The sequence below is a fragment of the Carassius carassius genome, chromosome 49 (genome assembly GCF_963082965.1).
Source record: "Carassius carassius chromosome 49, fCarCar2.1, whole genome shotgun sequence".
Classification (NCBI taxonomy): Eukaryota; Metazoa; Chordata; class Actinopteri; order Cypriniformes; family Cyprinidae; genus Carassius; species Carassius carassius.
This window is the reverse complement of record NC_081803.1, coordinates 6,432,775-6,448,115: the sequence shown is the minus strand read 5'-3', so window position 1 is coordinate 6,448,115 and position 15,341 is coordinate 6,432,775. Positions and strand designations below refer to the sequence as shown.

Genomic DNA, 15,341 nt, shown 5'->3' with positions numbered 1-15,341 from the left:
TATAATATATAATAATACTATAATTATAAAGCAATACTATAAATGAGTTTACTGTCACTTTTGATTAATTCATTGAATCCTTACTGGAAAAAAATAATTTAATAAAAACAATTCAACATGTGTGAGCATTTTCAATGAGAATCAACTTTTATGTAATCATGTTTTTACATATTCAACATCCTTCATACCTTTAAGTTAAAAATGGAAGAGAATGAAACAAAATAAAACTGAGAGGGGTCTTACCTCATTGTGAGGTAGGCCAGCTGCAGAGAAAATGGGAATTTTTTGGCCTCTTGCAATACTGTTCATGCCATCAATGGCAGAGATGCCTGTCTGGATCATTTCCTCAGGATAAATACGACACTGAGGATTAATCGGCTGACCTACATGAAGCAGGAGGAAATTGGATTGTACACATACCATCGATACTCAAAAATGCCACTGATGACAATTTGTGAGCATGATCATTAACGTGGCCTCATTGAAATTTACCCATAATGTCCAAGTAGTCCTCCGCTAGCACCGCAGGCCCTCGATCAATCGGTTTTCCTGACCCGTTGAAGACCCGACCTGTAATACACTCCTAGTGTTAGCAATACACATGATAAAAACATCAGATGTCTTCAGAACGTCTCCTTTTTTTATTCTTACCAAGCATATCCTCAGACACAGGTGTACGCAAAATGTCCCCTGTGAATTCACATGTGGTTTTTTGGGCATCGATACCAGACGTTCCCTCAAAAACCTACAAATAAAAAAATGAAAGATGCTACTGATGAAATTTCCACAATGGAGGAAAAAAACCTAGTTGTTTCAGAAGGTCTCGTTCCCTGACCTGAACCACAGCTTTGGAGCCTGTGACCTCCAGCACTTGTCCGCTCCTCTTGGTGCCATCAGGAAGAGTCAGATGAACAATCTCAGCAAACCTGGGGAACTAAACCAGATATACACAATGCTACTGAGCAACAGGTTAACGTTACATCAAGAACCTCAGAGTAATCCAGTATTTTCCAAACATATTATGAGATGATTGCCTCGGCTTCTGGATTCCTGATTGTAAAGACAATAATGAACATCTTAGTAATGGTAAACCTCTATGGCTGTAGCTAGATGGGTTATTGTGTAGATGTGGGCTAGCTATCATTACCATTTATATAAAAATGTTTTATATTGTAACATTTTATATTTTTATATTGAATAAGTAAGCAGAGCGTTGTGGCGCCAGATTCTGATGCATTATGTTTCTAAAATACAACACAAATCAAATCAGATGTATAACAATGGTAATAATAATATAGAAATCCAATACCTTCACTTGATCCAAAATCACCAGGGGTCCATTAACACCAGCAACAGTTTTATATGCTGTGCACACAGTAAACAATGTCACAAGAGTGTTTTTAGTCTAAATCAAATTACAAAGTTATTATTTTTTTTTAATTACATGAACAAAGTTCAGTAAGCACTGCATTGATAAAAATAAATAAAGTAAGAAAAAAAAGCACATATCACCTTATAAAATATGACATCATGATATGGTCAAAGTGTCTTTAAAAAGAAAAAAAAAAGAAAAAGAATGAGAATGTCGTTTATAATGTATAAAAACATAAACCCATATAGAAATAAATAACAGACTGAGATGATAATAATCAGAAAATAAAAGTTCATGATGCCTTATAAATGTTATTTGTAAAATTGTATTCATTGTTTGTTTTAAATAATGAGTTTTTTTTTTACTAAAAATACTCCATATTTGAGAATCAACCAGTTTAAATTTACATTTTTTCAAGCTCCTTGCATGTTGTGATGTCATCAGTTCATCTGATGATGCTGCCATCTATGGCAAGCCAATTTAACATTATTTCTTCAACTAACTAATATGTATTTTTATGTTACTAGTAGGGGTGTAACTGTCATGCCGCTTGAAAATGTGTTTGTTTCAGCAGTTCAGTGTGGTTTGTTTATCTTGTAACCATAGTAACTTAGTACTAGTGCATGTGGGGAAATAGGAAGTAAAATTGCCATGCGGTAATCAGCTACAGGAATGTGTGAGCTCTATCAGTCGTTCTGAGTCGATCGCTTTTCCTTTTTCCTTTTTGCTAAGGCAACGTCTGTAAGTATTTCTCATCGTGTAATATTTGGTTACTGCTTACTTTTAAGTTAGTAAGATTATTGAGACGGTTAAATTAGTTTGTTTATTGCTGCTGGTTGTTTCTACTAGCTTGATTGTGTTTATCATATAGGCTACACTGCTATGTTAGTTAAGTGCTGCTACTTACACTGTTATTGTGTATTTGAGTTTGATTAATAATATAGACATCTCATTGTACTGTATTGCAGTTTCACAAAATTCCCAGTAAACTTCATGGAAATGAATCAACTGTGTCCTGGAGTTTCTTGGGAGTGTTTAAGCTGAATGGAACATAGCCCATGACAGTGAAAAGACGGCATCACAGCTAATGAGGGACACAAGGATTGCCATCCTACAGAGCAACTCAATACCAAGAGATAAGCGGCTAACGCTACAGCTCCCTGTCAGCTACATACTAGCTTCCTTCTCCTGATATCGAAAACGCGGTGAGTCACAATGTCACAACGCAACAACAATAAAAAAGGAAATGGAGATAACCAGACTGAGACTGTGCGCTCAAGAAGCAGTCGCTCATCTGGTACATCGTCCAGCTCGAAGATGAGCATGGCCGTCGCCATGGCAAAGGCAAAGGCCGAAGCAGCGCAAGCTAGAGCGGTACATGCGCTAAAGGAAATTGAACTTAAAGTGGAGCAGGCACGAGTTCAAGCTAATCTTGATGCATTAAATGACGAAAAAGAAAAGGATGCTGCCATTGCAGAGGCAAATGCTCTCGTGGCTGGTTTACAAGATATGGGCTTTGAAGTATGCAGTAAGGCTAACAGCCCAGTCCCCCAATCGGTCAAAGACCAGCTCGTCGCCGCCTATGTGTCGACACAAGCCAGCCTATGCAGCAGGGGTCTATCCGTCAGAAGAGGGAGTGACTATGCTTCGCCAACGCTTCATCCTCCACACCAACCAATCAATGTTATCCCTTCAACACACCACCCACTCAATGCAAGTCAAACCCAAGCTGCTGCTTCCGCTGACATTATGCCACACCAAGTTCCTCAGACCAGTGGGGCACTGCCACAACAAAGCTTCAAGCAGCCTCTCAACTCCTCTCCAGCTCCTCAGCTTGGTGGGAATCTTCCGCAACAGAACATCAAGAAAGATTCCTCATCTCCTGCACACCTGCCTGCTCACAGGACGCCTTATGGAGGTAGCTATGGCCATTCTACGTCCACTGGAGACCTCATCAAATACCTTGCTCGCAGCCGCCTGGTGACTTCAGGCATCACCACATATGATGACCAGCCAATGAACTATTGGGCCTGGAAAACATCGTTCCTGAACGCTATCGCCGATCTAGACTTGTCTGCTGCAGGAGAACTCGACCTCCTCACCAAGTATCTGGGAAAAGAGTCAGCAGAACAAGTAAGAAGGATAAAAACAGTCAACATTAAGGATCCAGCGATTGGACTGAACATGGCATGGGGGCGCCTCGACGAAATATATGGCTCGCCAGAGGCCGTCGAGCAGGCTCTGTTCAACAAACTAGAAAACTTTCCAAAAGTCACAACAAAGGATCCACAGAGACTCAGGGATCTAGCCGACCTGTTGTCAGAGCTACAAGCTGCCAAGGAAGATGGCTACCTTGCAGGCTTGTCATACTTGGATACCTCCAGAGGAATTAAGCCTATCATTGAGAAACTCCCATACAACATGCAAGAAAAGTGGCTTTACTTTGGTACCAGATACAAACAGGAACATTTTGTTAGCTTCCCACCCTTCTCCGTGTTTGTAAACTTCATCGCCATGGAGGCAAGGGCTCGCACCGATCCAAGCTTTAACCTCTTCACGCAAGCTCCAGCAGAGAGAAAGAGTAAATGGGAGAGGCCCATAAAGACATCGGTTTATGTTCACAAGACGCAGGTCTCAGGAACTGCTAAGGCCGAGTGCAGAGAAAGTATGGAACGAATTGATCCAAATAAATACTGCCCTTTGCATAAAAAGCCCCACCCTCTGAGGAAATGCAGAGGCTTCCGTGAGAAGAGCATAAACGATCGCAAACAGCTTTTGAAAGAGCATTACATCTGCTTTCGCTGTTGCTCCTCCACAGAACATCTTGCAAAGAACTGCACTGCTGAGTTAAAATGTACAGAGTGTGAGAGCACTGCTCATGTGACAGCGCTCCACCCCTGCCCACCTACCTGGAAATCTAAGTCGTCCCCTTCCACTTCAGAGGACGGCGGCGAGGAGGACAGAGCAGACATCCAGGAGGTCAAGTCGACGTGCACTCAAGTATGTGGTGAAGGATTGAGTGCCAGAGCATGTGCCAAGATCTGTCTCGTCAGCGTGTTCCCAAATGGATGCAGGGAGGAGTCCAAGAGAATGTACGCCATACTGGACGAGCAGAGCAATCGCTCCCTGGCGCGGTCGGAGTTCTTCGAGGTTTTTAAGATCTCCGGAAGCTCCTACTCATATACTCTCAAGACCTGTGCGGGGCGTTCAGAGACAGCGGGGAGGAGAGCCAGCGGATACACTGTGGAGCCGGTGGACAAGAAATTGAGCATTCCTCTGCCTACACTCCTCGAGTGCAACCAAATCCCTAACGTTCACTCCGAGATTCCTACGCCGGAAGCAGCCTACCATCATGCCCACCTGAAGCGCATCGCCGACAAGATTCCGCCTCTGGATCCAGACGCCAAAATACTCCTCTTACTGGGTAGAGACATCTTACAGGCACACAAGGTCCGAGAACAGATAAGTGGCCCAGGAGATGCACCGTTTGCTCAAAGGCTTGACCTAGAATGGGTTGTCGTCGGCGATGTGTGTCTTGGAGGTGCCCACAGACCACTTGAAGTGAGGAGTTACAAAACAGCCATCTTAGAGAACGGTCGTACGAGTTATCTTCAGCCATGCAACAACCAGATCAGAGTGAAAGAGGTATTTGGTCAGGTGCCTAAAACTCAGCATCATCCTGCACCTACCTCCACCTGTGGCTTAATGATGCTCAGTGGAGACTGCCTGGGGCAGACTGTCTTCGCTCGTACTCCCGACGACCACAGACTCGCCCCATCCATGGAGGATCTAGAGTTTCTGAAGATAATGGAAGCTGAGTGCTATCAGGACAGCTCCAAAAGTTGGGTTGCACCTTTACCCTTCCGGTCGCCAAGACAGCGGCTGCCTAACAACAGGAAACAGGCTTTCGACCGTCTTGTCTCACTCCGGCGCTCATTGGAAAAACGACCACAGATGAAAGCCGATTTCCTAGAGTTTATGGAGAGGATGCTTAAGAAGGCACATGCAGAAGTTGCCCCGCCAGTGCAGCTTGGACAAGAGTGCTGGTACCTGCCCCTGTTCGGTGTGTACCATCCTAGGAAGCCAGATAAAATCCGTGTGGTTTTCGACAGCAGCGCGTCATGTGAAGGAGTGTCACTCAACGATGTTTTGCTCACTGGGCCCGACCTTAATAATAGCCTTCTAGGTGTTCTTATGAGGTTCAGAAAGGAACAGGTGGCGATCACCGCCGACATTGAGCACATGTTCCACTGCTTTGTCGTTAAGGAGGACCACCGCGATTTTCTCCGCTTCCTGTGGTATAGAAACAACGACCCTACCTCCGACATAGTGGACTATAGAATGCGAGTTCACCTCTTTGGTAACAGTCCCTCGCCTGCCGTTGCAGTGTATGGTCTGCGACGGGCAGCTAAGGAAGCAGAAGCCGACTATGGCAGTGATGCAAGAAGATTCATCGACCGCGAGTTCTACGTTGACGACGCTTTAAAGTCCTTCGGCACAGAGGAAGAGGCCATCAGCGTCCTCGGGCGAGCACAGAAGATGCTTGCAGCTTCTAACCTCAGGCTGCACAAAATTGCTTCAAATCGACTGGCAGTCATCGAAGCATTTCCAACCGAAGATCGCACCAAGGACGTCAACAACCTAGATCTCTTTGTTGATGATCTGCCCATTCAACGTAGCCTTGTATTGTTCTGGAACATGCGCACAGACACCTTCATGTTTCAAATCAAAGATGATCAGAAGCCATTCACTCGCAGAGGGGTACTCTCAACCGTGAACAGCCTCTACGATCCTCTAGGGTTCCTTGCACCCATCACGGTTCATGGAAGACTGATACTCAGGGAACTCACCACGCAATCAGAGGACTGGGACTCACCTCTTCCCAAAGACATGGAGATTGAGTGGACTAGATGGAAACAGTCACTCCAAGACCTAGAGGGGCTCCAGATACCACGCCCCTATACGTCCTTCTCCACCGCAGGTGCGCTAAGAAGAGAGCTCTGTGTCTTTGCAGACGCATCAGTCAAGGCTATAGCAGCCATTGCCTACATAAAGGTGACAAGCCACCAAGAACAGACTGAGATTGGCTTCGTCTTCGGGAAGGCAAAGTTGGCCCCCCAACCTGGTTTAACTATCCCTAGACTTGAGCTCTGTGCGGCTGTACTCGCCATTGAGATCGCCGAGATGGTAGTCACAGAGATGGACACAACATTCGACAACATCACCTACTACACAGATAGCAAGGTTGTATTAGGGTACATCCAGAACCAAACAAGGAGATTTTATGTCTATGTACACAACAGGATCCAACGAATCCATCAATAACCTTGTTCTGGTCAGTGGAAGTACGTCCCAACGCACCTCAACCCAGCTGACATTGGGTCAAGAACTGTGACACCAGCTTTGCTTAGCAGCACAACTTGGCTCAAAGGACCAGCCTTTCTCCATGATGCATCTTCGTATTCACCTGAGCTTCCAGAGACTTATAACCTTATTGACCCTGACACTGACTCTGAAGTGCATCCTCAGGTGGTGACAAGTCTCACACATGTTACCAGAGATGTGGTGCACCCACAACGCTTTGAACGCTTCTCCAAGTTCAGCACTCTCCTCACGGCCATAGCGCACCTCATCCACGTGGCTCGTTCCTTTGCCCACTCCACCCAGAATGAATTTCAGGGCTGGCACATCTGTCGCTCTACAGAGGAAGAGTTGCTAAGGGCCAAAGTGTGCATTGTGAAGAGTGTCCAGAATGAGTGCTATGCAGAGGAACTTAAGTGTATCAACTCAAGATCCAACATCCCATCTTCCAGCAGCCTGTGGAAATTGCACCCCATCATGGACCACGATCAACTTCTTAGAGTGGGAGGTCGGATTGGAAAGTCAGATCTGAGCACGGACGAGGCTCATCCCATCATCATTCCTGGCCGACATCATCTCGCAACCCTGCTTGTGTCTCACTATCATGAAGCAGTGAAACACCAAGGAAGACATCTGACCGAAGGTGCCATTCGAGCGGCATGGTTCTGGCTGGTAGGAGCTAAACGCTGCATCAGCAGTCTGCTTCACAGATGTGTCACTTGTAGAAGGCTGAGGGGGAAGACTGAACATCAGCAGATGGCAGCTCTGCCGGCAGAACGGTTACAAGTAGCACCTCCTTTCACCTACGTAGGTGTCGACGTCTTTGGACCATGGGACATTGTCTCACGCCGCACAAGAGGAGGAGTCTCCAACTCTAAACGATGGGCTGTGATGTTCTCATGCATGTGCTCAAGGGCAGTTCACATCGAGGTAATTGAAGCAATGAGTACCAGCAGCTTTATCAATGCCTTGAGGAGGTTCTTTGCAGTCAGGGGCCCTGCAAAGCAGATTCGCTCTGACTGCGGAACTAACTTCGTCGGCGCCTCTCGTGAGCTGGAGATGGACAAGACTAATCCAGGCTTCAACAGTGTGGAAGAGTACCTGGACACACAGAGCTGCACCTGGGTATTCAACCCGCCCCACGCGTCCCATATGGGTGGCGCCTGGGAACGCATGATTGGCATTGCCCGCCGTATTTTGGACTGCATGCTGCTTGAGCAGAGGAGGTCTCACCTTACACATGAAGTTCTGACCACACTTATGGCTGAGGTAGCTGCAATCATGAATGCTAGACCGCTCATCCCAGTATCATCGGATCCGGAATCGCCTGTCATCCTCACCCCAGCAATGCTCCTGACTCTCAAGACAGGATCTGCTCCTCCTCCTCCGTCAGGAAGCTTTGAGGAAGCGCATCTCATCAGAGAGGAATGGAAACGGGTTCAGGGCCTAGCAGACATGTTTTGGAAAAGGTGGAAACATGAATACCTCAAAACATTGCAGCTTCGGCACAAATGGCAAGGAAAAAGGCAGAACCTCCAGGAAGGAGACATAGTTCTCTTGAAAGACAATCAGGCAAAGAGAAATCAATGGCCTATGGGCATCATCACAAAAACCTTTCCAGGAGAAGATGGACTGGTCCGGAAGGTTCAAGTGGAAGTCGTCAAGGATGGAACCAGAAAGGCTTTTTCTCGGCCCATTAAAGAAGTGGTTCTGCTTCTCTCTCCAAAGACTGATTCTGTTAATTAATGTAGGATCTTTAAAGACCCCAAGCGGGGAGTGTCATGTCGCTTGAAAATGTGTTTGTTTCAGCAGTTCAGTGTGGTTTGTTTATCTTGTAACCATAGTAACTTAGTACTAGTGCATGTGGGGAAATAGGAAGTAAAATTGCCATGCGGTAATCAGCTACAGGAATGTGTGAGCTCTATCAGTCGTTCTGAGTCGATCGCTTTTCCTTTTTCCTTTTTGCTAAGGCAACGTCTGTAAGTATTTCTCATCGTGTAATATTTGGTTACTGCTTACTTTTAAGTTAGTAAGATTATTGAGACGGTTAAATTAGTTTGTTTATTGCTGCTGGTTGTTTCTACTAGCTTGATTGTGTTTATCATATAGGCTACACTGCTATGTTAGTTAAGTGGTGCTACTTACACTGTTATTGTGTATTTGAGTTTGATTAATAATATAGACATCTCATTGTACTGTATTGCAGTTTCACAAAATTCCCAGTAAACTTCATGGAAATGAATCAACTGTGTCCTGGAGTTTCTTGGGAGTGTTTAAGCTGAATGGAACATAGCCCATGACAGTAACGGTACGTGTATTCGTAGTGGACCGTTTCGGTACAGGGCTTTCGGTACGGTGCACGTGTATACCGAATGACCGAATGCAATATTTTGTTTGCGGAACATATACATTTTCGTGTTTCCAAACGAACATATTAAGTGTCTTCGCGTTCAGCGCAAATCCCGCCCTGCAGCTGATTCTAAGGCCGGTGACACACTGGCTGCGTGGCGTGAGCGTGGCGTTTCTGCTGTTTGTCAGTTGCGTGACGGCTGCTTCACGTTTTCTGTGTTTTTACACACCAGAATCGTGCCTGACGCGGCGCTGACACGCTACTGCTACTGTAGGTGACATGGAGGGAGACCGCCGAGGCGCCGACTGACCAGGATCTTGTCTTCACTACAACAATATCTATACTTCATGTTGAGCATAAATATAAAGCCTACTGATAAAAGGACACCGTCAACAGTATTGACGGTGTTTGACAGGTGCAATATGTGTGTCACCGGCCTGAGGTTTTCAAAAGGCATCACGCGAGTGTGAACATCACTACAACTAGGTAAAAAACGATTGTAATTCAAACGCAGCTCCCGTCGGCATTTAAACAGATCTTTGCTCTTAATTCTGATCGGTCCAACGCAATAACGAAATCTGAGCAGGTCTAAAAACTGAAACTGTTCATGCTGCACTTTATACTTTGGAAAAGTTATATATATTTTTTTAAATATGAGCAGGCCTACAAGCTGGGATTGGTAATGCTGCACTGTAATCATAGTTATTTATTTATATTTTTTATTATATCTTATTATATGATATTGGTTTGAGACTGAGAGTATTTTATTTAGTGGAGAACTTTTAGTAGTATAGTAGTATAGTAGTATTTTATTTCTTATTCTTTTTGTATTTTATATATATTTTATTAAAAAGTATTAAAAAAAGTGTAAACAAATTGTTAAAAAAAGTTTATAGTAATAAACAACCTGCAGTTTAATGTTTGCATTTCTTTCCCTTACTGTACCGAAAATGAACCAAACCGTGACTTTAAAACCGAGATAGGTACCGAACCATGATTTTTGCGTACCGTTACACCCCTAGTTACTAGTACTTATTTTTTGCCTTAAAGGGACTTTGCTTATACTTCTTTTAATAAGCACTAGTATCTTTCCATTTTAGGCCTAAAAAAAAAATTTGTTTGGTTCCGGTTTCCGACCGACCCTGTCAATTTATGTGCGACCCAAATTTATTTTATGAGACTGGGGAAGAACGGTCTTTCACACATCGTTAATTAAATTACAGTTTCCTTTAAATGCTGTTTTACACTTAAGTAATCCGTTAAAAACCATTAAGTATTGCATCAAAACCCTTTAACTGTCAATTCCTAAAGTGAGCTATAACTTAAGGTTTGGAAATCGTAACATTAAGAGAAACACGGGGGGAGGGGGGAGTCAACAATATATCGCGGAACAGAGAGGGCACTGACAACATGCTGACAGACAGGACATTAACATTACCAGCTTACTTTTAATATGAAACAAAGTCTCATTTGGTTATTTCACCTTTCAAATGTGGTCATTTTTTAAAGAAATGTAAACAATAAATACCGTTTTGAGGCTCTTGAATGTGTCGAACAGATCGCTGTAAGTTAGATCATCAGTTAAAACTAACTGATCGTCTCTTGCTTCTAGTTAATTTATAGCATCAAAATCAAATAAACCACATAAATGAACATAAAGAATGTTGTTTGACTACAAAAAGATGTCTGTACACTCCGTTTTTCAAGTTCAAATCCTCCATGTTAATCTACTATGAGATCGCCTGTCAAACTCCCGCGAAGGCTTTTTGTGTGTGTGTGTGCGTTTTGCGTGTCTATGGCAACAACAGACTTTAAACGGGAATACAGAATCACTGTCGTAAAAGTACCGGTACACACATTTAAAATCAGCGCACGTGTGTGTGTGTGTGTGTGTGTGTGTGTGTGTGTGTGTGTGTAAAACTGCCACTGGAGAAAAAATAAATAAATAAAAATAATAATAAATCCCTACCGACCAATGACCTCAACTGACAACCAACCGGAAACCAAACTTTTTTTTTTTTTAGGCCTTACTAGTAACTTCTTATTGAATACTAGTATGTATTTCTTTCCTGTCCTACCTCCAGTAGTAAAATATATCTATTCCATCGTTACTGGTAACAAATTTTACATTTTTGTCATTAAATTTGCTGTGGTTCAGATATTGACTATTCACTTAACCTAGTATTCCAATTGTTTTTGGCACATATGAGTAACTTTTTTAAATAGGTACTAATACTTCTATGTTACTTTATATGAAATATTAAGTAAATAAAAGGACTGATAACATAAATATAGATACTAGTGAAAGTATTAGTCTAATTGTTAGCACCGCTTGCCATGACGCCATCACGATACAGATCCAACATGCTAAAATCAGCACATTTAATTTTTAGTCATAAGTTGTGAAAACCCAAACAATCATTAAACTGAATTTTAAGTACACGAAATTAGACGTAAACTACGCATTCGCAAAGAAAATATAATTTAATTAACAAGCTGTCCCTGGATTCACCTGAACGCATAACGTTAACTTATCACAGATGTACAATACCAGATATGCTAAAAATCAGAAGTGTAATGTCTTTAGCTGAAAATAACATGACGAGGACGATTAGCAGATGCAGTGTAAATACAGAGCATGGCATTCATTCGCTGCGACATACACACATCATTTGATCGTTACGGTGGTGGGTTTCTGTTTGTAAGGGCCCTTCATAGTCAGCACTGGTCACTCACTTAATCTCGGCTGAGAAATGTAGTCACGACTCACGGCGAGGACATTTTCCCGAACGGCGACGTGTTTGCTCCCGGTAACAGCGGATGATATTTCGCTCACAGCTCCGCTCACCATTCCTCTAAGAGCCTTCATGATGACTATACTACACCAAAATCACTACCGTAAGCTAAGTCTGAGAACACGGCTGCACATGCGCAGTAGTGCTTACGCGTTTCTCCCCCCTCCCTTTTCAAAATCGACGCACTGCACTAAATAAACGCTGACGCATTCTAGCAAGAGGGTCTAGCTGCAGACTTGCACTTGCACTCTCCATAGACAGTAAAAGGCACTTGCATTCTCAGGCTTGCACTCTCAGACACTTGCACTTCCGCTAGTGACATCACTTGTAGCCTTTATTTTTTATTTTGTTGAATTTTTTTTCATTACTTTTTGTTTGAATCTCTCAACATTTTATAACAGTAGCTAGGTGGTGAAGACAAAAAAAAAGAAAATAAATGTCACTTGCAATCGCTACTTGCACTCTCCGCTACCTGTGACATCACTTGCAATCAACACAAATCGTGCGTGTTGCCAATGGAGACGAGACGCTGTGGTGGTGATTGAACGATTAAACCTAATTTAGTAATATAACGTACAGGGTCCTGCAAGAAAAAGACAAGACCGGCAAATCTGTGGCCAAAACACCAGAATATGAACGTTTGCGCAAAGTCTCTCGCTAAGCTTAGAAAAACATAAACACTTAACATTGCAGGATTAATAGTAGTTATTAAGATTGATGTAATTTTGAATTGGTAAATTGTGCTTGGAAAAAATATGATCAGAAATATCAACTTGCATAATAATTATGTACGCATTTTATTTTTCCTCTGCTGTTTTCATTAATGCAGGGACTGTTGTTACTGGTTGTCAAAGCAGCCAATCAAAATTTAGCAGCTTCATCTCTAATTGACTGGAATTATGGCATATTGTAATGCTGGGTTCCCTTTCGAGAGTACTCTCGTACTGCGTAAGCTAGCTTACGCTATGGGAAAAGGTCCCCTTTTCTCGAGAATATGAAGCCAAAAATGATCCTTAATTTTTAAATAATGTAAAACGCAGTGCTGCAGCACAGCAGACCCAAGCGAAGCGGCTCGCGCGCTTATTGGCTGTGCTGCGGCAACTGCAGCAACCTATGGTGAGGCGGCGGAGAGTAACGAACCAATGGGGGCGCTTCGCGCCCATTGGACGTCAGAGCGCGCCAAAATAGGCGTGGCTGGAACTATATAAGCCACCGCTTCACCATAGGGATCAGATTTCATCTCCTTCAGCGATCTCACCTGCACTTCGCTGTCTTCTCCGGAGAAGCCTCTACACGCCGTCGAAAAGCCTCTCAGCGGGATAGCACTGCAACGCAGATCTGAGGACGCCGGCTCGTGCTTCATCTCGACGCCGCCTTCAGCACTCGCTTCCTGCTGCGCCATCCGGCGTGACTATATCCTTTTCAAAGCTAGTGTGTTTGCCACTGCATCACACTTTTTTCCTCCAGAATTCGAGGCGTTGTTTCAAATGCCTCGGGCCTGCGCTTCCTGCCGAGGCCCTCTGCCCAGCGAGGACAGCCACATCATCTGTGTCTCCTGCCTGGGCCGCGAGCATGCTGAGAGCGCACTCTTCAAGGGCGGCTGCCCTGAGTGCGACGACATGGCTATATCGACCCTGCGGGCTCGATAAGCTCAAACCAGCCACGATGCTCCACCCGCTCCGCCTCTTCTCTCTCAAGTGCCGCGTAAGAAACGCCGCGATCAGAGAATGCCTGAGCATACTGCTACACGCGAGCTCACGCCGGAACACTCCCCGCGTGCCTCGTCCGCTCTCTCTCCTTCGCCTGTCCTCTTCGTGGACGAGCAGCGCCAGTCCCTGCTCACCAGCGCCCCCTTCTCCTTCGGAGCGCCTGAGGCGGAGGAGGACAGACACGACAGCCTTTCTCTCGCCGCGTCCAGTAGTGAGGAATGGTCGGGCTCCATTGCGGACCCCCCCCCCCCCCCCACAGCACCCAGCTGCACCGGACAACGCGCCGATATCGACGCGGAGCTTACTCGCGTGCTTACAAGGGCTGTCAGCGACCTTCAGCTCGACTGGTCTCCTCCAGACGAGCCCGCTAAAAGCAGGCTGGATGAATGGTTCCTGCAGGGGCGCCCTTCGGCCCCTCCGCAAAGAAACGCCCCCTTCTTCCCGGAAGTTCACAATGAACTCACGAAGTCGTGGAAAGCCCCATTCTCCGCACGCTTGAAGACTTCTGTCTCGTCAGCGCTCTCCTCTGTCGACGGCGCCCGAGACCACGGTTACGAGAGCCTCCCCCCTCTCGAGGAGGCTATTGCTGCACACCTCTGCCCGCCCTCAGCCGCTGGATGGCGGTCGAAGCCCGTGCATCCATCCAAGCCGTGCCGCACCACCTCAGCTCTCGCTGGCCGAGCTTACACCTCCGCTGGTCAAGCTGCTTCGGCTCTACACACCATGGCTGTGCTGCAGGTTTTTCAGGCCAGACTTCTCCGTAACCTGGACGAGTCTGCCCCAGATACCTATGACTTTAAAGATCTCCGCAGCGCTACTGATCTAGCCCTGCGTGCGACAAAGACCACAGCACAAGCGATCGGCCGAAGCATGGCAAGCCTCGCTGTTTTAGAGCGACACCTCTGGCTCACGCTCACGGAGATGAAAGACGCCGACAAATCCGCCTTTCTCGACTCTCCTATCTCGCCTTCCGGCCTCTTTGGCCAGTCGGTTAAGGGTTTCGCTGAACGCTTCACTGAGGCTCAGAAAACGTCACAGGCAATGAGACACTTCCTGCCGAAACGCTCTAGCTCTGCTGCGGGACGCCGTAGAAATGCGCCGCCCCCTCAGACCTCGAAGCCATCGCAGCCAGACTTACAGTCTCGCCCAGCGACCAAAACCCAGCACCGCTCTCGCTCTACGAGCCGCAAACCGCCAGAGAGACGGGGACCTCGGCCCAGGATTGTGCTGAACCCCGAGCCTCCGAAGCCCTCCTGACCTTCGGGCTGAAAAGACCGTGGTTAAGTCCCGCTGCGGCCGGACCACCACACAAGAAACCTCACATGCTTCCTCCAATCCCCTCACTAAAGGCGGTTGGAGATGTCTATACTGCAGTAAACGAGCCTGTTACAATGCACGCACGCCTGCACACAAACGCCGTTTTCACGGCGACCTCAATAAAGCACAAAAAGAGCTTTTTCTATGTAGGCAGTGTGCCCACTACACAGTACGCACCCCTACATGTATACACACTCCCCCAAGTGTCACAAAGACTCACTCGGGTCTCCTTTCATGCCCACCTTCCCGCTCGCGCCGGAGGTGCTCTAAATGTAGCGCGCGTGCCCACTTCTCAGTGCGCAACCCTACAGATAAGCGCTGTCACCACAGTGTCACAAGCACAGCATACTCGAGCTACTGGTCCCCTCATAACAGGCGGCCAGTGCCCGAAGCACATTCAACCCATAGCCGCACGAGCCGCTGCATGGCAGGCCATC

General features: G+C 45.8%; 1 protein-coding gene across 1 annotated transcript in view; it reads right to left on the bottom strand.

Moving 5' to 3' along the window:
* The window catches only part of atp6v1b2 (ATPase H+ transporting V1 subunit B2), a 37,962-nt gene extending 25,935 nt beyond the window's left edge, over positions 1-12,027 (bottom strand). The window contains exons 1-6 of the mRNA XM_059544986.1: positions 11,820-12,027; positions 1,310-1,365; positions 836-934; positions 652-745; positions 493-570; positions 244-383 (exon numbers count right to left, since the gene is read on the bottom strand). Coding sequence (XP_059400969.1) covers positions 244-383; positions 493-570; positions 652-745; positions 836-934; positions 1,310-1,365; positions 11,820-11,952 — 600 coding nt within the window. The 5' untranslated portion in view covers positions 11,953-12,027. The remainder of the gene's footprint in view (positions 1-243; positions 384-492; positions 571-651; positions 746-835; positions 935-1,309; positions 1,366-11,819) is intronic.
* Between the last annotated feature and the right edge of the window lie 3,314 nt (positions 12,028-15,341).